The sequence below is a fragment of the Lithobates pipiens genome, unplaced genomic scaffold (genome assembly GCF_037356315.1).
Source record: "Lithobates pipiens isolate NorthernLeopardFrog02 unplaced genomic scaffold, aLitPip1_a1.2 Scaffold_25, whole genome shotgun sequence".
Lineage (NCBI taxonomy): Eukaryota > Metazoa > Chordata > Amphibia > Anura > Ranidae > Lithobates > Lithobates pipiens.
In genome coordinates, this window is record NW_027507787.1 from 7,740,940 (window position 1) to 7,766,121 (window position 25,182).

General features: G+C 42.5%; 1 protein-coding gene across 1 annotated transcript in view; it reads right to left on the reverse strand.

The window, feature by feature from the left end:
- The window catches only part of LRMDA (leucine rich melanocyte differentiation associated), a 1,231,554-nt gene that overhangs the window by 518,947 nt on the left and 687,425 nt on the right, over positions 1-25,182 (reverse strand). The window contains exons 3-4 of the mRNA XM_077454023.1: positions 6,554-6,680; positions 515-654 (exon numbers count right to left, since the gene is read on the reverse strand). Of these exons, the coding sequence (XP_077310149.1) occupies positions 515-654; positions 6,554-6,680 (267 nt within the window). The remainder of the gene's footprint in view (positions 1-514; positions 655-6,553; positions 6,681-25,182) is intronic.

Consider the following 25,182-nt stretch of genomic DNA (forward strand, 5'->3'; position numbering starts at 1 on the left):
CCCTGTGGCTAACTACACGCAATGCACCATGTGCTAAGGTAAGCATCAAACACAGAAGCCAGTGCTAGAGCAAACATTACAAGTTGGCCAATTGCCATGGGGTCTGGGTATAGTTCCCTAGGTTTACACCATGGGTAACCAATCAGGAAACTACTGGTGAGCTATAAAGCAATAAGCAGTCAGATTTTGACAAATGTCTCAGTTGAAAGAGGGTGAAAAATAGAAAAAAAATCTTCTCCAACAGCAGGTGTCCATCACCTAAGAACACTAGCAAAAAACTGGAGCCTCATGGTGTGTATGTCCATTGTATGGGCATCCCATTGAGGTGTTGCATAAAACCTAAGAATGAATTCCTGTGTCCTGTACTGTGTGGTTAAGATAAGTGACATGTATATTGAAAACAAGATACCAGTACTGTATACCACATCAGAGGTTTAGTGGCGATATATAATGAATTGAAATGCTATATTGTGTTCACATGAAATCAACAATTTAAATTTAAAAGGCCACCAACCTGTATCGCTGATAGTCATCTTCATCTTTCTCTTTGCTAACAAGTTCATTCGGACAAGCCTGATTACCAAGCAAGCTCAGGTACTCCAAGGATGGAGCAGACGCAGCCAGTGAGTCCACAAAGTGGTCCAGCTCTGTCAGGTATGACAAGAAATGTTAAGGAATCTGCTACAAAATAATCCTTCTTCACCAAAGGTCTACCACACCTTGGACAGACAATCCCTCTGTAATAGCTCAAAAGGCCACATGCAGCCCTTGGGCCTAGGGTTGGGCACTAGTGGGCCTTTACCAAAGAGGGAAGCTAAAGAAAGGCCACAGACAAGTCGAATTGATGCTGTTTTCAACTGACTTAAAATTGCAAGAGCCTAACAGAATAAATCAATCAATCAGCAATTTCTATAGAAACCTTGTATGGCACTGAAGGCTGCCAGAAAATTAAGATTTTCAGCAAAATATAATTCAAACCCTAATTTTTCATGTTTTCTTTCATGGTTATTTTTAACATCTTTTTTTTTCTTTTTTTAAAGAACATTAAAGAACATTACTACTTAAATAACCCCCCCCCCCCCCCCCAAGTACTGGATGCTCTTTGAACATGCATGCATGATAAAACCACTGGAAGGCATTTACATAACTAGGATTACCTGGGACAGACAAACATGCATGTTTATGAAGGAAGGAGAAAAGAAATACTACCACATCAAGATTATCCTAAAAGGATTATATTAACCAGGAAAATCCAAACGTTCTAATTATATTTCCCGAAAAGGGCTCAGGTTATGATTAAAAAGTGATAATTTTTCACCATCCTGTTGTGCACACCCTTCACGAGGAGTGGAACATGTAAGGTGCCGAGCAAACTTCACTTTCTAGAATGGCATCTTTAAGTATAGTTATCAAAATTTATTAGAGAATAAATGGCCTGCCATTGTGAAAAGCCTTTAAATACAAAACAACTGCTACCTTCTTCTTTTGTGTTGTCATTTCCTTTTGATCAGATTAAAATAATTAAGGGGAAAATTTAAAAGCATTAAATGTGACATTCAGCAAATATTCATTGCAGGTAAATCTTCCTGATACAAATGTTTTAAATTACAAAAACGGATTAATCACCTGTGAATGTCACATTCACTGCTTTATAAATATGCCCTAAATTATAAAATATGGAAAAATAATTGGATTTTCAACCATTCAAGCAGGGTAACACACAACATCCAATTGTATTTTAGCAGTCTGCAAAAGCTAGGACAATGAAATCTGGTTCTTATGTGGCTGTCATCTTACAGTACACCCTTTCCCTTATTTTTAAGGTATAATCATTTGCTTATGATTACCAATAACTTAATTGGTTTAGATTTAAAAGTTTTATGGTAATATTATTAGTGAAAGCATTGCTGTGCTATACGTGGGAAAAGCCAGATCTCAACTGAGAACATTTGAATCTGATACATAAAACAGTTATCTAAAACTTCATAGCAGCTGTTCTCTTTTGCAGTATATGAGATAAGGCATACTGTATTTCTACCACCAGAGGGCTCACACAAATATTTAAAATGTTTATTTCTTTATTGTGCTACTTCCTAAAGTCTTTTGATTGTGACTAAACTGCAGAAAAGTTGTTTGCTTCCATTAACAGATTTGTGCCTTTAGTTTACACATATTTGCAATACTGAGTTTTCCTTCAAATATGTTTCTATTTTACCATTCTAATATCATTCCACTAGCTATGTAAGGGAGTGAACTGCAAAACACGTTTTCTAATGTTCAATTTACTTTTTTGAGTGATGTGTATTAAATATGTATATAAAACCAACACAGGATTTATTCTGACAGCTACAGTAGTAGCACATGAAAGACAGTTAATTCAACCGAGTTATTTGTATGGCTAATCCACTGTAATGCAAGCTGCTTTTAAGTGAAGTACTGTAAGACTATTAAGACAGTGGTCTTGGCAAATCCTTATACATTCAAACCTGCTCTTGCTTAGAAATCTGCCATTACTGTTATTGTTCCACCATGGAATAGGCAGAACCAGCAGTATCCCGTTTCCACGTATCCCCTCCATCCCATCTCCACTGATAGGAACAGTTATGATTAAGGCCCTGGAAAGGCTTTAATGCTTAAATCCTTCTAAAGTATGTGCATATGATTTCTAATTTAAAATGGGTAGACTTATAGCATTTTATTGGGGAGATTTAACACCACTTTTTTACCTGGTGACTGCATGGCTATTGAGAAGAATATATTTAGTGAGGACACAGACAGGACTAAACATCTAATATTATAACATTTCCCTACTCAACCCTTTAGCCAGTGGTGTCTGCAGGATCCCCTAACCATTGTGCGCTATACAAGTATTTCATTCATTCATTCATTCATTGTTCTGTGTGGCTAAAAACAGGTAGATTGGAGGACTTTCAAGTGATATTTGGACAGCTTTATTTTGCAGCAAAGATTCTGAAAATTGGCTTTAAGAACATCGTTTAAGAATTAAGTGTGAGAAACTGTAGACCTAGACTATACAACGCCATTTCTAAAAGCCATCAAGAAAGACAATACAGCCTATCAAAGTTTGTAACGCTTGCGACCAAACACAGTGAATCTGTCTTTATTAGACCCCATGCCTTCATCGACCCTATGGAAAGCAGAGTTGAAAATCTGGGAGAATGGTCTTAGACATAGATGAATAGTGATGTGAAAATCAACAGTGAACAACAAACATTCAAATCTAAACTTTTGCTGTCGTTTCGGGTGCTTACAAGCAATTTGAAAGAATGTTTGGCAGAAAATAAGGTTTAAATCTCTATTCACAGCCATTTGACTTAATTAGACACAAATAAGTTGGGGGCTCTGGAGCAATTCTCGGCCACAAGGCCTGTAGAATTGGAGTACCAGAGGAGGCAGATGTGGTATAACAAAGGATTTCAGACGTTTAGGAATTTTTCTTCATTTAAGAAAAACCTTGGATATTGCTCAGTGATAGGACTTTTTTAGGAAACTGAAATACATGGAGACAGAAAAGTAGGTCTGCATAGCTCTAATTTACCAAGTAGTAAAAAAGCCTAGCAAGTAGCCATACTAATCCATCACAAGAAAAGAAAAAAAAAAAAGGGTTTACCTATTTGATGTTTTCAGTGATTTTCAAGGAGACCAAGCAGAATATGTTTTAGAACAATAGGAACTTACTAAGCAAAAGACAAAGAGTGTTGGGTATGCATGATGTACAACAGGGGTGCCCAACCTTTTGAAGAGCGAGGGCCACTTAAGCGACTTAGTGACCAGTCGCGGGCCACAATGAGCAGATGACAGTTCTGCGTCCACTCCGCATATGAAAAGCGGACACAGACACAGCCCACTCTACTCTATGGGCCCTCTCATCTGATCAAATGGAAGGGGACGGAGCCACTTTCCGTTTTTTTAGCAGATCGGATTGGAAGGAGGCAGGTGTAAACGGACACAAGTCTGTTTACATCTGCCGCTCCATAGAGGTGAATGGAGGATCCGATTGGGTCAGACAGATCATGTTAAAGGGGTCTAAGGCTACTTTTACACTGATGGTCTGCAGTCTACCCGCACCTGTGGCTTTCCTGCAGGTTAGCTGCACTTTGCCATAGAATTCTATCATATCCTGCAGGTGTGGAGCACTTTCTGAAAGTGCATCAAACCCACAGGTAAAACCAGAAGTCTATGGCTCAGTGCAGGTAAGCTGCAGGTACACTGCACTACAGCTGCAGATCAGTTTAAAAGCAGCCCAGTAATCACTGCAGAACAGATATGTCCATGTATACACTGTGATTTTAGTAATAAACTTGCTGTCCCAGGCGGAGTGCATTTGGTATCACTCCAGCTATGACAGGAGCCAGTGCTATACAGTAAGCATTAGCTTATGCGGCTCTGTTCCTCTACCACTGGCTTCATTCACAACACTGATGCTCTGGCATGGCGGGTAGACAACCTGAAATCTGGGCTTGCCAACCTGGCATCCCAGAGCAGGAGGTCACGGGCCACATCAGAGGGCTCCGCGGGCCACATGTGGCTCCCAGGCCACTGGTTGGGCACCCCTGATGTACAACGTAGTAAAGCTAGCAAATATCTATTCATGAACCCTTCATGTCTAATTGCTCACAAAGTGTCCATGGGCCATTATAATGCCCTGATCAGTCAACTGATTAGACTGAAAGAATACCAGCTTAGCCTTTGTGGATCTACACATTTTACACTCATGAATGTTAAAAAAACAAACAAACAAAAAACAAAACCTTGTTAACAGAGCAGGGGCCCTACTTTGATGTGTATATTGTCCAACAATGTATGATCCTCTGAGCAGTAGTATTTTTGCATGTTTTATATTGAAACCTAGCTTGCTAGGGGAAAAGCAATAACAGAAATACCCTACATGTGTTTTGGATATAGTCTGGCTATATAACAATGCCATAAACATTATGACCAATTCATCACCTGTCTACCTATTCTTTGGTTTGACATGTCACTGAGAGGTGATTTGTGTCCTTAAAGTTTTGAAACGGAAGTGCAGAAATCCATAGAACAGTGGGCTGGGTTATAGACATTTGCGTGTGATAGTCCTTTTGTTCTATACCCTGCTTAACAAGATTTCTGGTAGTTCATGTGCAGACATTCATGTCAACCATTTTTTTTGTATGAAGAAATAGAGAAAATGTAAAGTATGAATGTAACTAAATAAAACAAAGCCCTTTGAAATAATACATATTTTTCTTTTAAGTACAAAAAAACCTACAAAATATAAGGCGTGCATTATTTTTGTTCCAATTATTCATACACAAGATAAATAGTAAATATTTGGTAGGGTACATTATTTATTATCTAATAGCAGGTTAGTGTTAGCCCACGTACACACGGTCGGAGATTTTGCCAACCAAATCCGTCGGATTTTGCCCGTTGGATTTAGTCCGACGGATTGCGTCCGAAACTGTTGCATACATACGGTCGGGCCAAGTTGGCGAAAAATCCGATCTTTCAGAACGTGATGATGTAATTTCGTTATGATGGGACTACATTCAGGCTAGTAGCCAATAGCTTTGATGTAGGAATTTGATCTGAGCATGCGTGGCACTTGGTCCGATGAAAATGCTCTACACATCATCGGATTAGGTCTTTCCGGCCCAGTTGGTCGGGAAATCTTTCCAACATGTTGGAAAATTGGGTCGGACGGAGATTCGGACGGAATCAGTCCGATGCATACCACACACAGTCAGATTATCTGACGACACGGTCCGATAAGACTCATTCCGACACATTCTCCGACCGTGTGTACAAGGGCTTAGATGTCTGTGATAGTGTACCCTTGTAGATCGCCAACTCAGGGTTTTCCAGGGTGTGGAGTCTAAGCTTCAGCCTGCTTCTTCACCAGGGCCCCTGATGGTGGGGATGGACTTGCAGTAAGCTGGAACCAGGCCACAGCCCCCAGGTATGCCCAGTTAGGGATGCGGAGAGCAAAAACAGCAGGAGACAGAAGGAAATCCAGGAAATAAGCCAAGGAAGAACAAGTGGCAGGCGAGCACAGACGGCAGAGGATGCATGGGAAGTCCGACACTGAATACACATAATACTAGATAAACAGGAGCTCAGAGAACTAGGACGTTTCTCAGGAAACGTGGGCTGCACTGAGCATGTGTTATATAGAGAAGCAAACTGGGAGACGGGCAAGGAAGTGATGGAAGGAAAAGAAAATATAAACCCCCAGAATAGCAGGAGATGCCCATAGGTGAGTACAGAAACCATAAAACCATGTGAAAGAAATCAGAGGACTAGGAAAAGCACTGAAGCAAGTAGTGGAGAATTACACAGGCAGGAAAACTGCAGGCTAAGTCGTGACAGCACTATAGATTGTCAAGGGAGACCTCTTCGACACAGCTATACATTTTTTTTTTTTGGACAACCATCAATTGACAACTGACTCTTCTATGTAATAATTTAGAGAGACACGTTTTACTTTTCACTACTATACTTACATTATGACATGGAAAGTGATATACCAGACTGATTTATGTAAAAAGGATATCTGATTCTTATTGGCAGTCAATGTGTGTAGGAATGGAAGTAAAGGGAAGCAAACATGATTTCCCAGCAGGTTGTTGTCCAGTATTAGCTCTTCCAGACAAATGAAACCCTCCAATCCATCCAAAGATCTGTAAGAAGAGAGCACAAAGAGGGAAATAACATGAAAAGCAGAGTTACAACAAATATACATAAACTTTGTGGTGCCCAATACTTGCTACAGAGTATATGTGCTTTTTATATGTATAACAGTATCAGGATTCTGAAAATCCAAAGAAGACCTTTAAAACAAATTTCAATGACCATTTGGGCCCCACTGGAGCAGGTATGTTTTCTTAGCTACACACAAAAATAGATCACTGAATTTAATGTAAATATTTAAAGTATCCAGAGCCAAAATTTTTTTTATTTTATTTTTTTAATTTAGATAGAATAAAGACACACGGGTCGAATGTCGGGTGGCATTAACCGGTTCAATAGAAACCAGCCGACATTTGGCCAGTGTGAACTGCACCAATTTCTACAAAGGTCTGCCGACCGGCTCCTGATGTGCACAGACAACAAAATAGAACAGCAGGGGAGATCGCTGTACTATCAATGGATTGTTAGTACAGCGCCTCCAAACTGAGCTGTCAGTTTTTTTTTGGTTTGTCATAGTGGTCATTCTGAGATAGAAAGGACACAGACAGCAATAAATAATGAACACAAATTCTAACCTTTCCCCACTTCAACCAACACTAAGGGGGAAAAAAATGGCTTTAGTGCAATTTAATTAAACTTTTTTTTTAAATCCATTTCAGCTTGTGTATTTGCTTAGTACTCACTGGCTAGCATCTTTTTATTTGCAGTGGTATATATATATATATATATATATATATATTGTAAGGGATCTTCCCGGGGTAGGGTGTGTTTGGACACAGTTCACAGCAGACTTGGAATTTATAAAGCAGATCTTGGCGTTTATTCGTGGTACAAACAGTCCAGCAAACAAAATATACAGCAACACCGTGCTTTCTAAGTACAACAAAAATAAAAGTCCTAGCCCGGCTGGGCGCTTACTAACAGGTTCTGCTCACCTATCTGACACTTACAAACACAGCGTCTTTCGCCTGGATATCGCAGGGTGAGTTTTAGCTCCAGCAGTGGCTGTGCTTGCAGCTTCCTTCAACACACAGATTGTTCATTCCCTGGCTGAGAGCAACCACCTGCAGACCCTGCAGTGCCTTTAGCTTCCCAGGCTAATTAGGATCAAAGCTCACCTGATCCCAAACCCAGAACTGGATCGGGGGATGTGGAATGACAGGTCCCTCTACCAAACCTACCTGCCATTCCATATAAACCCAGGCCCGGCAAAATTAAATAACAACTCAGCAGCATATCGCTGCTGAGAAACTGATCCATCCTGGATTTACCATCTCACACTGTGTAGCAACCTAGGTGAGATGTACACCCCCTCGATCACTTCTCCAGTGACATGTCTACATATCCCCCCCCTCTTTTTCAGACCGGAGGGCTGAGCCTTTTGTCCCCACAGACAACTTACCCTTGACAATGCGTCAGCATTTGCCTGTAATTTCCCTGGCCTGTGTTCCACCGTGAAATTAAAGTTTTGTAGGGAGAGAAACCATCTAGTCACTCTTGCATTTCTCTCCTTGTTTAACTTCATCCATGTTAGGGGGGCATGGTCTGTCACCAACTTAAATTTCCTGCCTAGCAAGTAATACTTTAAAGATTCTAGGGCCCACTTTACTGCCAAACATTCTCGCTCCACAATGGCATAATTTTTCTCGGCCGGGGTTAGTTTTCTACTCAAGTACGTCACTGGATGCTCCTCACCATTCACTACTTGTGAGAGTACTGCACCTAAGCCTGTGTTAGAGGCATCTGTCTGGACCAGAAATTCTCGCCTGAAATCGGGGGTAACTAAGACAGGTGGTTGGCACAAGGCCGACTTAAGGCTTTGGAAAGCCTTCTCGGCCTCTGGGGTCCACGTGACCATTGCTGTCTTTCCGCCCTTTGTCAAGTCAGTTAGTGGAGCAGCAACTGAGGCAAAGTTCGGCACAAATCTACGGTAATACCCCGTAATACCCAGGAAAGCTCTAACCTGTTTCCTTGTCAGGGGTCTAGGCCAATTCTGTATTGCCTCAATTTTATTTAGCTGTGGCTTAATCAACCCTCTCCCAATAATGTAGCCTAGATATTTGGCCTCTTCTAGGGCTAGAGCACACTTCTCGGCATTTATGGTCAACCCCGCATCACTTATGGCATCCAACACGGCCTGTACCTTACAGAGGTGACTTTCCCAATCAGGGCTAAAAATGACCACATCATCGAGGTAGGCAGCTGAGTAATCACGATGTGGTCGCAGAATCAAGTCCATCAACCTCTGGAAAGTTGCAGGCGCTCCATGTAACCCGAATGGCATCACTACATACTGGAATAGCCCATCAGGGGTGGAGAATGCAGTTTTCTCTTTAGCCTCACCAGAAAGTGGAATCTGCCAGTAGCCCTTTGTGAGATCGAGAGTGGTTATGTACCTGGCGTTACCCAACTTCTCAATCAACTCATCTACCCTGGGCATAGGATACGCATCGAACTTGGAGATCTCATTCAACTTTCTGAAATCGTTACAGAACCTCCAAGTTCCATTGGGCTTTGGGATTAGCACAATTGGGCTGGACCATTCACTCTGTGACACCTCAATTACCCCCAGAGCAAGCATACGTTTTACCTCGGCAGATACGGCTTCCCTACGTGCCTCGGGTATCCTATAGGGCTTAAGGTTTACTCTGCTTCTAGGCTCAGTTTCAATGTGATGATGGATGAGGTGTGTACGCCCTGGGAGGTCAGAGAACTTGTTTTTGTTTTTCTGTAAAAATTCCTGAGCCTCCTGTTTCTGTGACACTGATAGAGTATCACCTACCTTGACTGGAGGGATTGGTGGTGACAAATTATTAACAGTATTTGTCGCCACCAAGGATTCCCTGTCTTTCCAGGGCTTGATCAAGTTTATGTGATAAACTTGGAAAGGCTTCCTTCTACCTGGTTGGTGCACCTTGTAGTTCACCTCACTGACCTTTTCAACAATTTCATAGGGACCTTGCCACTTCGCCAAGAATTTACTCTCAACAGTGGGGACTAGTATAAGGACCCTATCGCCTGGGTTGAATGTCCTGATTCTTGCGGACCGGTTGTAAATTCTACTTTGGGCCTCTTGAGCCCTCTGGAGGTGTTCCCTTACCAGGGGCATTACAGTGGCTATACGGTCCTGCATTTGTGCTACATGCTCAATAACACTCTTGTATGGGGTGGACTCATTCTCCCATGTCTCTTTTGCAATGTCCAGTAGACCCCTAGGGTGATGACCATAGACCAACTCGAATGGTGAGAACCCTGTGGACGCTTGGGGCACCTCCCTAATAGCAAACATGAGGTAGGGTAATAAATGATCCCAGTCACGCCCATCTTTTGCCACCACTTTCTTCAACATATGTTTCAAAGTTTTATTAAATCTCTCCACCAATCCGTCCGTCTGGGGGTGGTATACAGAGGTACGGATGTGTGAGATTTTAAATAGTCTGCATAATTCCTTCATTACTTTCGACATAAATGGCGTACCTTGGTCAGTTAGGATTTCTTTGGGGATCCCAGTCCTAGAGAACATATAAAACAACTCACGTGCAATTGTTTTAGATGCAGTGTTTCTTAAGGGTACAGCCTCAGGATAGCGGGTCGCATAATCCAGGACTACCAAAATATACTGGTGTCCTCTAGCTGACTTTACAATGGGACCCACTAAATCCATGGCAATACGCTCAAAAGGCACCTCTATAATAGGGAGCGAAACCAAAGGACTGCGAAAATGTGACACTGGGGCACTAACCTGACATGTGGGGCACGACTCACAGTATTTTTTAATGTCATCATATATGGCCGGCCAAAAAAACCTCTGGAGAACCCTCTCTCGCGTTTTGTCAGTCCCCAAGTGTCCCCCCAAGAACATGGTTATGTGCCATGTCAAGCACCTGACGCCGGTACGGCTTAGGTACCAGAAGCTGTTCCACAATCTCATCTTTAACCTTATTGACTCTATAGAAAAGATCATTAGTCACCGAAAAATGTGGAAATCTTTTTTCAGCATCTGGTTCCTGAGGTACCCCGTTCATAACAGCAACCTGCTCTCTCGCATTTTTGAGAGTGGGGTCCTGTAATTGTGCAGTCCCAAAATTATCGCTAGACACCTCTAAGTCTAGTATATTTTGCTCAGTGGGAGGAGCCTCCTCCTCCCCAGCCAGGACCTGCAAAGGAAAACAATCATTTTCATCCTGTACACTTTTATCATTCACAGTGGACAAGGCAACCCCCTTAGAGGTATCCTCACTCCTTTTGGGGATTTTTCTTTTTTCCCAAAGAGCCCAGAATAATGGAAAATCGCGCCCCAATATTACATTATGCATGAGGTTTTTAACCACACCCACTTCATATTGTACGGTGCCTTGTTCAGTCCCGACTTTAGCCAGCACTATAGGGTACACTTTTGTATCACCATGTATGCACACAACACTCATATGCTTTTTAGACTCTAAGTCCCCAGTCACCAGGCTAGCATGCACCAAGGTTACAAGGCTTCCTGAGTCCATTAACGCTTTAACAGGAAAGTCATTGATTGTGATGTTGCAGATTTGCGGTTCAGTCTCTAGTCCAGGAACTGCAGCACAAGATGGTTCCGCAAATAGCGACTGACGCCGGCTAGCGTCACATTCCATGGGTTCAGAGGTAAGAGGGCAATGGGCAGACACGTGTCCCGCCTCATGGCATCTCCAACACTGGATAGGGCCTGGTCTCTTTGGCAAGGAGTCCTTTTCAGAGCCCCTTAGCCACCCGGGACCATCACCAGTCTTTTGTCCCTGAGACACCACTTGAGCCCTTTTCCCCCCATCAGCACCCCTCCACACTCCCCCAATAGATGGAAGTCTCTTACCAGCTGACGGCACAGATCTGGCGCTCCGGGGAGGTGAAGATGCTGCAGGAACATCACGGAGGTAGTCCTCAGTCGCCTGGAACCTCTCCACAAGGTTGACAAGTTCGTTAGCGTTCCTAGGATCACCTTGTCCCACCCAGCGTTGCAGGTCAGTAGGAAGCGCTCGGAGGTAGCGATCCATCACGACCTTCTCTAGGATTTGTGCAGGAGTAGAAGTGTCTGGCTCCAACCACTTTCTTGCCAAATGGATTAGGTCATACATCTGGGACCTCGCTGATTTGTCCAGACTGTAGCTCCAGTTGCGTACCCTCCGGGCACGGACTGCAGTAGTAACTCCTAGTCGGGCAAGTATCTCCTCTTTTAGCCGAGTATAGTCCTTAACCTCTTGCTCACTGAGGTCATAGTAGGCCTTTTGAGGTTCACCTGTTAAATAGGGCGCAATTACCTCTGCCCACTCAGCGGCTGGTAACTTCTCTCGCTCAGCCACGCGCTCAAATACTGTTAGATAGGCCTCAACATCGTCCTCAGCAGTCATCTTTTGCAGCGCTTTCTGCACAGTCCTTCTCCCAAAAAAAATCTCTGGAGCGGCTCCCTCCATTGTGGGTGGATTAGCAACCACAGGCGCCTCTCGATTTACTATCAGGTGCTCGATAAGTTGTTGTTGGCTTTGGCGCAAAGCTTGCAACTCTTCCTTATGCATCTGATGTTGTGCCGCCATGTACTGTTCATGTCGTCTATTGGCCTCTGTCTGCGCCTGCTGTTGTTCAGCCATGGACTGTTCATGTCGTCTATTGGCCTCTGTCTGTCCACACCGTTGCCCCTAGCAACCGTGTTGCCCGCTACCTCCACCAATTGTAAGGGATCTTCCCGGGGTAGGGTGTGTTTGGACACAGTTCACAGCAGACTTGGAATTTATAAAGCAGATCTTGGCGTTTATTCGTGGTACAAACAGTCCAGCAAACAAAATATACAGCAACACCGTGCTTTCTAAGTACAACAAAAATAAAAGTCCTAGCCCGGCTGGGCGCTTACTAACAGGTTCTGCTCACCTATCTGACACTTACAAACACAGCGTCTTTCGCCTGGATATCGCAGGGTGAGTTTTAGCTCCAGCAGTGGCTGTGCTTGCAGCTTCCTTCAACACACAGATTGTTCATTCCCTGGCTGAGAGCAACCACCTGCAGACCCTGCAGTGCCTTTAGCTTCCCAGGCTAATTAGGATCAAAGCTCACCTGATCCCAAACCCAGAACTGGATCGGGGGATGTGGAATGACAGGTCCCTCTACCAAACCTACCTGCCATTCCATATAAACCCAGGCCCGGCAAAATTAAATAACAACTCAGCAGCATATCGCTGCTGAGAAACTGATCCATCCTGGATTTACCATCTCACACTGTGTAGCAACCTAGGTGAGATGTACACCCCCTCGATCACTTCTCCAGTGACATGTCTACAATATATATATATATATATATATATATATTGTATGTTGCTGTTGCATAAGTGCGATTACAAAAAAACAGCTTCTGCTCATCTAATGTAAAAAAAATATACAAAAAAAAAATAAAAAATCTTAGTCCTATCCATTATATAGGAAGAAAGAAAACCCATACCAACTATACATTCCTAAAACATTGTATTTGGTTTTCTAGGCTTCATTCTATGTAAAGATAATATATTAATATATTATTTTTTTATCATGAGCTTTTGAGTTGAACTGTTGTGCAATGGGCTGCTAACCAAGCCTCAATCCTGCTCTCCAGCACACAGCACAACATTATTTTAATGCTTTGCAAAACCCAGCAGTGGCCAGTCATAAAGCAGATGTCTCACATATGTTGTATATATCAGTGTTGTTCATAACAGCAGAGTTGGAAGGGAAATATACTTAACTGCCTACTGCCCCACTTACAGTAACAGAACAATAGGCAGCAATTCATTTTTTTTTTTCAGAATCTACAAATTCATTGGGGTTCAATTAATAAAGACAAATAGCCAATTTGTATTCTGCCTACATGGGGTAGGAGATAAGATTGGGGAAGGCATAGTACCCAAGATGAGGTTTGCAAGGTCACTTATTGGGATGCAGGAACTCATGAGTAGAAAAGAATGTTACTACACTGTTTTTTGTTTTGTTTTTTAATTTTAAAAAAACATTTTTCTCTTTTTGGGGTAATGATTTTACACAAATAAAAGCCGATCATTGCAAGCATCCCTGTCCGTGGTAAATGGTTTATCTCAAAACTTTAACTGCTACATTTGCAGCAGACTTCCTGGCTGAATCACCAGGTGAAAATAAAGGAGAGAAAGCCTAAAGAAAGAAGATTACTACAGCTACCACATCTAAGATGCAATATAATAAAGGTTTACTTTCAGGTTTAATACAGCTTTAAGATACTTGATAATTGTGTAACATTTTTTCTATACACCACAAAATAGGGTGTGAAGGGCCTGAATTTGAAAGATCATGTCCCTCCAAATCTAGTAAGGGTTAAGATACCTGCCTCCAAGTACACCAGAAGTTGTACTGCTCAGTTGCTTGGCACAATCCAACCTAGTAAATTGGATTGAAGTGCTAAATTACGTGTAAGCTAGTTCAGCATGAAACGATAAATAGTAAAAAAAAAAAAAAAAGTAGATCAAAATCAAACACTTTTAAAAAGCAGAAAATAGACTAGGTTACATTTATTCTCTATAAAATTAAACAGCATGGGGAACACTATAAGGTGGTAGAAAAGGATAACCAACAATGTCCCAAAATCTAGTGAGATGTATTTGTCAACGTCTGGCATCTCCAAGCACCTAGTCTTTTGTAGACCCAACCTCCATTCCCAAGATAAATAAGGCTGTCACAGTTCACCTTCAATCCCTGGGCACAAATTTAAGATGTCATCCATCATTCACGCCTGAGTAAATACCAACCACCCCTCTCTGCCTACTCCCCTGCAACATCAATAAATACAGTGTAGGATTGGAGGGTATAATTTTGAGCTTAACTCATTCATAGTTTAGCAGAACTTATTGGCTGTGAATATTTATTTTCCATCTATGTCTGTCCAGTTTTTCTCTTTTATGCCATTTGAAGACTTTATAAGACTCTCTGTTCAAAAAAGTGCATCATGCCCAGTCAATAACACATATTTTTGTACTATAAAGGCATCACAAAAATCTGCAATGACAGTTTACATTTCAAAAGAAAAATCTAGGACAACCAGTTTGATATGTACAGTATAAAAAGTGCAAAGCAATCTGATTATTTTAACTACAAACCAGAATACCCACTACAGTGTTAACCAGTCAGGTAACACAATAAATAAGAGTTTAATGCTTGCTCTTGAGGAGGACCTTATTTATCACAATGACAGCTGGAATATGGCTTGTTGCTCTGAACACAGTTGAATTATTATTTTAAACCATTTCACAGCATGGTGGCTTAGCGGTTAGCACTTCTTCCTTGCAGCACTAGGGTCTTTGGTTCAAATTCTAAACAGAGCACTACCTGCATGGAGTCTGCATGTTCTCCATGTGCTTGTGTGGGCTTCCTCTGGGTACTCTAGGTTCCTCCCACACTCCAAAGACAATGAAACGCTGGTAGGTGAATTGGTTCCTGTCCAAATTTGTCTTAGTATGTACAGTGAGGGAAAAAAGTATTTGATCCCCTGTTGATTTTGTACATTTGCCCACTAACGAAGACATGATCGGTCTATAATTTTATTTTAACAGTGAGAGATAGAATAACAACAAAAATATCAAGAAAAATGCATTTAAAAAAAGATATAAGTTGTCATTATGGCATTATAATGAGTGAAATAAGTATTTGACTCCTTTTCAAAACATGACTTAGTACTTGGTGGCAAAACCCTTGTTGGCAATCACAGAGTTCAGACGTTTCTTGTAGTTGGCCACCAAGGTTTGCACACATCTCAGGAGGCATTTTGTCCTACTCCTCTTTGCAGATCCTCTCCAAGTCATCAAGGTTTCGAGGCTGACGTTTTGACGTAACTTGAACCTTAAGCTCCCGCCACATATTTTCTATAGGATTAAGGTCTGGACACTGGCTAGGCCACTCCAGGACCTTAATGTGCTTCTTCTTTAGCCACTCTTTTGTTGCCTTGGCCATGTGTTTTGGGTCATTGTCATGCAGGAATACCAATCCATGACCCATTTTCAATGCCCTGGCTAAGGGAAGGAGGTTCTCACCCAAGATTTGACAGTACATGGCCCCGTCCATTGTCTTTTTGATGGGGTGAAGTTGTCCTGTCCCCTTAGCAGAAAAACACCCCCAAAGCATAATGTTTGACCTCCACGTTTTACGGTGAGGATGGTGTTCTTGGGGTCATAGGCCGCATTCCTCCTCCTCCAAAAAAGACAAGTTGAGTTGATGCCAAAGAGCTTGATTTATGTCTCATTTGACCACGACACTTTTGACCAATTCTTCTCTAAATCAGATGTTCATTAGCAAGCTTCAGACGGGTCTATACATGTGTTTTCTTGAGCAGGGGGACCTTGCGGGCGCTGCAGGATTTCAGTCATTCATGACCTAGTGTGTTACCAATTGTTCTCTTGGTGACTATGGTCCCAGTTGCCTTGAGATCATTGACAAGATTCTCCTGTGTAGTTCTGCGCTGATTCCTCACCGTTCTCATGATCATTGAAACTCCACGAGGTGAGATCTTCCATGGAGACCCAGACCGATGGAGATTGACAGTTATTTTGTGTTTACTCCATTTGCGAATAATCACACCAACTGTTGTCACCCTCTCCCCAAGCTGCTTGGCGATGGTCTTCTAGTATGTAGGTCTGAAGTCTTGTCTCTGACATCCTTGGACAGCTCTTTGATCTTGGGTATGGTGTAGTGATTGGAATCTCATTGATTGTTTCTTTGGACAGGTGTCTTTTATACAGGTAACAAGCTGAGGTTAGGAGCACTTTGTTTAAGAGAGTGCTGCTAATCTTAGTTTGTTACCTGTATAGAAAGACACCTGGGAGCCAGAAATCTTGCTGATTAATAGAGGATCAAATACTTATTTCACTCAATAAAATGGAAATCAATTTATAACTTTTTGGAAATGTGTTTTTCTGGATATTTGTGCTGTTATTCTCTCACTGTTAAAATAAACCTACCATTAAAATTGTAGACTGATCATTTCAGTGGGCAAATGTACAAAATGAGCATGGGATCAAATACTTTTTACCCCACTGTATGTGTGGTAGGAGCCTTAGGCCGCGTACACACGGGCGGATTGTCTGCCCAACTAAGTTCGTCAGACAATCCGACAGACAGTCCGTCCAACTTTTGAATGAACGGACTTGACCACACACGATGAACAGACAGTCCGCTGAAAGCTTGCGCGATGACGTGTACAGCACGTACGACGGGACTAGAAATACGACGTCCAATACACTGCAATGCAACCTTCGGCCGTGTAAATCCTTTCTGAGCATGCGCCATAATTAGTCCGTCCAACTTGCCTACTCACGAGCGGACTGTCCGCTGAAACCAAGTTTGGACGGACAAAATTACGGAAATTCCGAAAGACTTAGTTCGCCAGACTGTCCGCTGAAAAAGTCAGCTGAAGCCCACACACGAGCGGATTGTCCGCTGAAACACGGTTCAGCGGACTAAGTTGGACAGACAGTCCGCCCGTGTGTACGCGGCCTTAGATTGCAAGCTCCTTGAGGGGAGGAACTGATGTGACTGTACAATATATAAAGCACTGCATAAATTGTTGGTGCTTTATAAATACCGAAAACAAGTCCAGTGTGGGGTTCAAATACAGAAAAATGAAAAGTTTGTTTTAAGCACAGCATAAAGAATGTTACAAAATGTATATTCATTTCCGCAGTTAGGGCTGTTCAGTAAAGCAATGCAAAGGAAAGGGAAGATGTGTAAGTGCGCAACAACACAGCAATAGATTTGATTTCACTTTACTTGAGTCAAATCAGTGAAAGCATAACATATTGGTTGTGGCATGTAAAAGTATGTTGTGCTGCGCCTGGCAATAAGATTACACAACAGGCTTAATATAGAGCTGGTATCAGGGTGTTGCTTGCATCTCCAAATGGAACGAAGATGGCTGTCCTATGATATGCATAAGCATCTTAAAATTGCCATAAAAAGCTTGAATGTCGAGTCACTACCAGCACCACACAGCTCAACAAAAGTCAATTTAAACGTCGACTGATTCAGGTGGAAAATCACTTTGGTGTGCCAGCACTAGACTAATTGAAGGCAACCACTTAATAGATAGGATAGTCTAGGATAGGCTTGTAAGCAATATCTGATTAGTGATAAAGATAGTGAAAAAACTAAATAAAACTAATATTTAATAAGGCCCTTAGGTTTTCCAAATTAGGCACTGACATCTTTATGATGGATTTCTCTGAGTAGGAGATTATAAAGTGTGGGTTTGTTTTCTACGAAAGTATACCCCATTTCATGATGTAAAATTCACGCATTTCACACACTTTTAGACACAGTTATTAATACAAACTGAAATATTTCAACCTTGAAAAAGTTTGCAAAAACTATTTTCTCAATTACTTACAGTGCCTTGAAAAAGTATGCATACCCCTTGAAATTTTCAACATCTATTTGTGAGATGTTCAAACCTTGGAAATTTTTTTTTATAACCTAACCCTGCTTTAAAATTCACCACAACTTCATTCCTAACTTGTCTGGTGTGTTCATTGGCCTTCATGTTGTATTTATACTGAGATTAACTTACACACAGGTGGACTCTATTTACTAATTAGGTAACTTCTGAATTGGTTCCGCTAGATTATAGTTAGGGGTATCAGAGTAAAGGAGGCAGAATACAAATGCATACCACACTTTTCAGATATTTATTTGCAGAAAATTTTGAAAATCATTTATCATTTTTCTTCCACTTCACAATTATGTGACACTTTGTGTTGGTCATCACATAAAATCACAATAAAATACATTTACGTTTTTGTTTGTACCATGACAAAATGTGGAAAATTTCAAGGGGTGTGAATAATTTTTCAAGGTACTATACTGTATGTGCAAAACTATGTCAGTGACCTTAGTCAGAAAACGATGTACTGATGGATCCGTTCATGCTAGCCCGTTTTACAAATATAGCTATGTAAAACAATAAAAATAAGTGCCTTTATTGTTTAAAATCCAGTAATACACTGTCTCACCCTGCTCTGCACATGCTCAGTTGCTATCTATTCTCAGCACTGTGCCTAAAATCAGAGCCACTAGAAGTCGATCAGCTGACAGCTTTAAAATGGTTGTAAAAAAAAACCTCCTCTTTGCAGCAGCAGCAGCACCCCCCCTTCTAATACTTACCTGAACCCCATCTTTTTCCAGAGATGTGCACAAGAGCCTCAGCTCTCCGAGGACTCCCCCCCCTCCTCATTGGCTGAGACAGCAGAGGGAGCTGTTGGCTCCCACTGCTATCAATCACAGCCAGTGAGCCAATGAGGAGAGAGGGGGTGGGGCCGAGCCACGGCTCTGTGTACAAATAGACACACAGAGCCATGGTTCATGAATGTGCCTGCTTGGGTGCAACCTTTTGCAAGCTGCTTTGCTCTGGGGACACTCAGCAGGAGGGAGGGAGCAAGAGCGCCAGCGAGGAACCCAAGAAGAGAAGGATTAGGGCTGCTTCATGTAAAACCATTGCACAGAGCAGGTAAGTATGACATATTTGTTATTTACAAACAAAAAGAAAGCCTTTAATATCACCTTAAGATTTACTGTTGCTGCAGGGAGAAGAAATCAGCAGGAATGACACAGAATGTGCCAAGGGAACACAGATTAGGAAAAGAGAAAAGAAAGGTAGAAGAAGTGACAGGAAAAAATCTGCTGCCAGGGAGACAAAAGGAAAGAGGAAAAAGAGTTAAACATACAACGATAGTGTGTTATTGTATCTTCACTAAGGAAGTGACTGCTCTTGAGCTTGCTCCCTGATTGTGGCTTGCATGTGGATTTTCTGAACATAAGTGGATTTTTTTGAACTAAAGTGGAGAGTTAATAACCAGGAGTTGTGCTTTGACTGCTTCTGCTTGACTGCTTCTGCTTGCAAGTGTTGTTTTTGGGGGTGTTTTATTTTCTCCCCTCCTTTATTTGATACATTTGCTAGCAGTTTTTAAAAGACCTTTTTTGCTGACACTTTTTAAACAGCGTTTTTTTTTCTCCCTTCTTTCTTCCTCCCAAATTAGGGGAGGGGTTAATTGTTCACAGGTGTATAAAGGTAGTTATACAAACTCCCCCTTGAGCTTGCTCCCTGATTGTGGCTTGCATGTGGATTTTCTGAACACAAGTGGATTTTTTTGAACTAAAGTGGAGAGTTAATAACCAGGAGTTGAAAACAGGAGTTAAGACAGGAGTCTCTAACCTCTATCCTACATCCATCCTCCCCTCCATTTTAAAGATCCCACTGCAAGGGGCAACCAGACAGCTTTCCAGAAATGTCAGGCTGACAGCAAGCCAGATTCACCGGATCAGAGTGTTTTAAGGGGACAACCGCAGCCAGGTAAGCTCGCACCTCCACTCCCCCCCCCCCCCCCCAGTGATTGTTCCAGGGACTCTGTCCGACCGCCTACGGGGATCAGGAAGGAATTTTTGCCCCACTGGTGCATTTGGCTGCTACTGTCAGGGGGTTTTTTGCCTTCCTCTGGAACAACCATAGGTTAGCCTACCCCTACCTCCGGCCTCCTTTCCATTTTTTACGCTATCCTAGGACGACTATTCCAGATCACAGCCAGACTTCTTTTCTCCAAAGTAAAGGCAGCTGGAACAGCCAGCAACCGAATACAACAACTCCTTCCGCATCCATATAGGCATCCCCTGATCAACTTGCGCGCTAATAGCCTCAAGCACGGCGGCAAGTCTGATACCTAGCCCCACCTTAGGATCAATACCCTGATCAGGATCATAATCTTAGGCCCATAGTACCATCAACAGCATCCACAAACCATGTGCTACTTCAAATACTCAGCTGAAGTTCTTCACAGACTAAGGAACATCAACACCACATTGCCATCTTCCATACAAAAAATACTTCAAAGAGAACAACTATTAAAAACCGGACGACAAGCAGCTCCCAACCACAGGAAGACATCTACTCGACCACTACAATTAGATTGCGCCTTGATTAACGCCAGGTCTGCAGTCAAACATAGACTGGAAGTACACGACTTCATCATCGAGAACAATGTAGACTGCCTCTTCATCACCGAAAGCTGGTTAACCTCTGACTGCAACACCATCCTCACCGAATTGGTGCCGGAAAACTACAGGATCCTAACCGAACACCGGATAGGGAAAAAAGGAGGAGGCCTAGCAGTGATCTTTAAAGCTCACCTGGATCTCACGAAACCATCATCTCAGAACCCAGTGTCTTTTATGGAAACCCTGACGCTACATTTTCAACCAACACCCCATGACACCACTCATATACTACTGTGCTACAGACCACCGGGACCAAAGTCCAATCTTCTTTCACCTCTCACGGAATCCTTTGCAATGCACACCCTAAAATTCAAAAATTTCCTGGCACTCGGAGATTTCAACCTTTGGACAAACGAGCCTAAAGACCCCATCGCGACTGCCTGCATCAATCAACTAGAAGAACTGGGTCTACAGCAACTGATAAAGACTCCCACACATGGGTCAGGACACACCCTGGACCTCATTTTCAAACAGAACATCAACGTCAACATACTCGACAACATAACTCTGCCATGGACGGATCATCACGCCATCAAATTCAAAATCACTACCAACATCACCAACGCAAAACGGAAACCTGTAACAACGCACTGGACCAGATCGCATAAAAAACTGTACTCCAAAGCCTTCAAAACCACTCTGTCCAAAAAAATATCTACAATAACCTTAAACCACTCTACGGAGGAAACACTCAACTCCCTGAACAAGGCATTACTGCAATCAGCAGACTCGGTAGCACCAAAACGCAGGGCTCTCATCTGGAAGAAAAATGCTGGATGGTTTAATAGCTCCCTCTCCGTACTAAAGCAAGAACGCAGAAGAGCGGAAAGAACATGGAGAAGAAATCCCACCGAGGAAAACCTATTTAACTACAAAGGTCTGACAGAGAATTATCGGAAAGCAATCTTCAAAGCCAAAAAGGACCACTTCTCATATACAATCTCAACGGCCGCAAACCAACCACGGGAATTGTTTAAACTGGTTAATCAATCAATGATTCCGGTGTGCCTAGAACCCCCAGAAAGCGAATCCCAGGATTACTGTGACAAACTGTCGGATTTTTTCATCGATAAAGTCAAAACCATCAGGGAAACAATTTGTCAGAAGAAAACATCCAACCTCAGCCAGCAAATACATAAAGAGGATGTCCGCACCAACATACCGCAACCGCCAAAATTTTCACTATCCCCAATTACCGTAGACACCGCAAAAAACATCATTAATAAACTGCGTGACAGTACCTCACCTATTGACATCATCCCCACAAAACTACTGAAGGAATGCTCCGACATCGTGGCTCCAACCATAACCCACCTCATAAACCGATCATTCCACGAAGGGATTGTTCCCAGCATCCTCAAACAAGGCATCGTCAAACCTCTACTCAAGAAACCAAACCTGGACCCTCAGGATCCAAACAACCGTAGGCCAATTACAAGCCTCAACACCATTTCTAAGATCATGGAGAAAGCTGTAGTACATCAGCTACAACTTCACCTGGATATTCACAAACTCCTGGACCCGCTGCAATCAGGCTTCCGCCCGGGTCATGGAACAGAAACAGCTCTCCTCAAGATTTGGGATGACGCCCTCGAAGCGGCAGATGACGGAGAGCCGTGTCTCCTCGTACTGCTAGACCTAAGTGCAGCGTTTGATACAGTAGATCACAATACTCTACTCGTCCGCCTCACAGAAGTAGCCGGAGTCCAAGACATAGATCTCCATTGGTTCGCGTCCTTCCTAGGAAATCGGTCACAGACAGTGAAACTAGGAAATTCCTCTCCGAAACTCGGGCAGTCACCTGCGGAGTCCCTCAAGGCTCTCCGTTGTCACCCGTTCTCTTCAACATTTACATTCGCCCACTCCTTCAAATCATCAGATGCTCAGATCTCTGCTTCCACTCTTACGCTGACGACACGCAACTTTATTTCCGGATCAATGGAAAAAAAGATCACCAACAACAACTTGAAAACTGCCTCAAATCAATAGAGGACTGGATGACCACCAACTCCCTCCAGCTGAACCAATCAAAGACAGAGCTTCTTATCTTACACCAAAATCATAAGCCCGCAACCAAAACCTCCTGGTCTCCACCAACCGTCTTTGGGCAGACTATCTCCCCAAAGACCAAAGCGAAGAGTCTCGGGGTTATTTTAGACGCACAAATGTCAATGGATGCGCAAATAGGAGCAGTAGTCAGTCGATCTCACCATCTGCTGCGCATGCTTCGCAGACTCATCCCTTTTATCCCAAAGAATGACAAAGCAGTGGTAGTTGGAACAATCATTAATTCACGACTGGACTACGCAAACTCGCTTTACATAGGATTACCACAATATCAACTTGCGCGATTACAACTGATCCAAAACACAGCGGCAAGGCTGATAACAGGAAAAAAACCCTGGGAATCCATTTCTCCTTCACTGAGGAGCTTACATTGGCTAACCGTAAAAAATCGGATCACGTTCAAGACCCTTTGCCTCACCCACAAATGCGTGCATAGAGAAGCTCCGCAATACCTAATGGAGAAAATAAATCATTACACACCAAACCGCAGTCTTCGATCAGCCAACAAAAACCTCCTCCTCGTGCCCAAAGCCCGGTATAAATCCAAGGGGGATCGGAGATTCGCTGTCCAAGGGCCTCGGCTATGGAATGCTCTACCAATCAACATCCGCCTGGAAGAAAATCACCTGGCTTTTAGGAAAAAACTCAAGACCTTCCTCTTTTAGCAGATGATCAAAGCTCGCCACAGCGCCTAGAGGCGATTCAGTTCGCATTGTGCGCTATATAAGTATTTCATTCATTCATTCATTCAACGATAGTGTGTTATTGTATCTTCACTAAGGAAGTGACTGCTCTAGGCTACAAAAAAAAAGGTGACTTTCAGCACGAAGGAATAGGGGCAATGTTGGAGGCAATTTACAGCACACGCTAATTTTGATGGCATTATTATTGCAGAGTGTATGTTCATTCTTGCGTTAACTGTTTTAATGCCCAGCCTATTGTCAAATGACAGCCAAGTGGGAGCTCTGCCAACCTGGGTGCCATAAGATGCCCTCCCAGTCACATGCCTCGTGTCCACTGTAGGGGACATGCTATGGTGCACTCTGTCACCTACCGTGTCCTCTGGACACAGTGGATAACAGATCATTGGGCCAGTGCTGGTACCATGTGATCACTGTGACCAATCACAGTGATCACATGACAGCTGTATGCAATTAATGGCTTTCACTCATTGCCATTCATTGTGTTGATCTCTGGGATTGGCTGCAGATATCACATGGTACAGACAGGGCCAATCACAGTGTTTCTGTACCATATGATAGCAGTGGCCAATCACAGCTTCACAATATTACACATTGAATAAATGGATGCTATTTATAAAAATGAGTGCTTGTAACAGTGATCCTCACTGTTTTAAGCAATAATAGAGTGTAAAAACAAAAAACAAAAGACGTATTACTTTCTCAGAGTAGTACAGTGTAACAGTTAAAAAAAATAGGATTTAGCGATTTTCAAATATATTTATACAATAGTTTGTAAATGCTATAAGTTTCCTAAAGATTAAATATTATACACTGTTTTGGGTAAATTTTACCAAAGGAATATAGCAAAATAAATTTTGACCTAAAATTATTAAAAAAGATTATTTATTTGCAAAATGTTATAACAGAAACAAAGAAAAACATTTTTATTCAAAATATTCAGCCTTTTTAAATTTATATAGACCACTTTCACACTACAACCTGCCCCGCACTAGTGGTAAAGTGCCGCTCGTTTTAGCAGCGCTTTACCAACGCTGTGCAGAAGGGAGAGCGGCACTTTTAACCCCAAAGAAGGGTTAAAGGCACCCATGTTGCGGCACTGCCAAAGCACTTTGCAGGCACGTCGGCAGCACTGCCCATTTATTTCAATTGCAGGGGCAGTTTAGGAGCGGTGTACAGTATACACCGCTCCCGCACTACCCAAAAGACGCTGCTTGCAGGACTTTTTTTTTGGTCCTGCAAGCACACCACCCCAGTGTGAAAGCACTCAGGCTTTCACACTGGGGTGGCTTGAGAGGCGCTTTTCAGGCGCTATTTTTAGCATTAAAATGCCTGAAAAGCGCCTCAGTGTGAAAGTAGCCTTCGCAAAAAAAACTGTGGTAATTAAATACTACCAAAAGAAAGCTCTATCGCCGTCTCAAAAATGTATAAAAATGTAATTTGGGTGCATTGTTGCATGGCTGAGTAATTGTCATTCAAAGCGTGACAGCGAAGAAATCTGACAATTGTCCTGGGCAGGAAGGGGGTGAAAACACCAGCTTGATATCCCTTGTCATTCTGCCAAATTGAAACCATACATTTTGATATCTTGAGGGTTGTATAACAGGTAAAATTCTATAGAGGCTTGAAATAAACGAACATCACTAATTATGCCAAATGGTTAAAGATTAAGAGATGC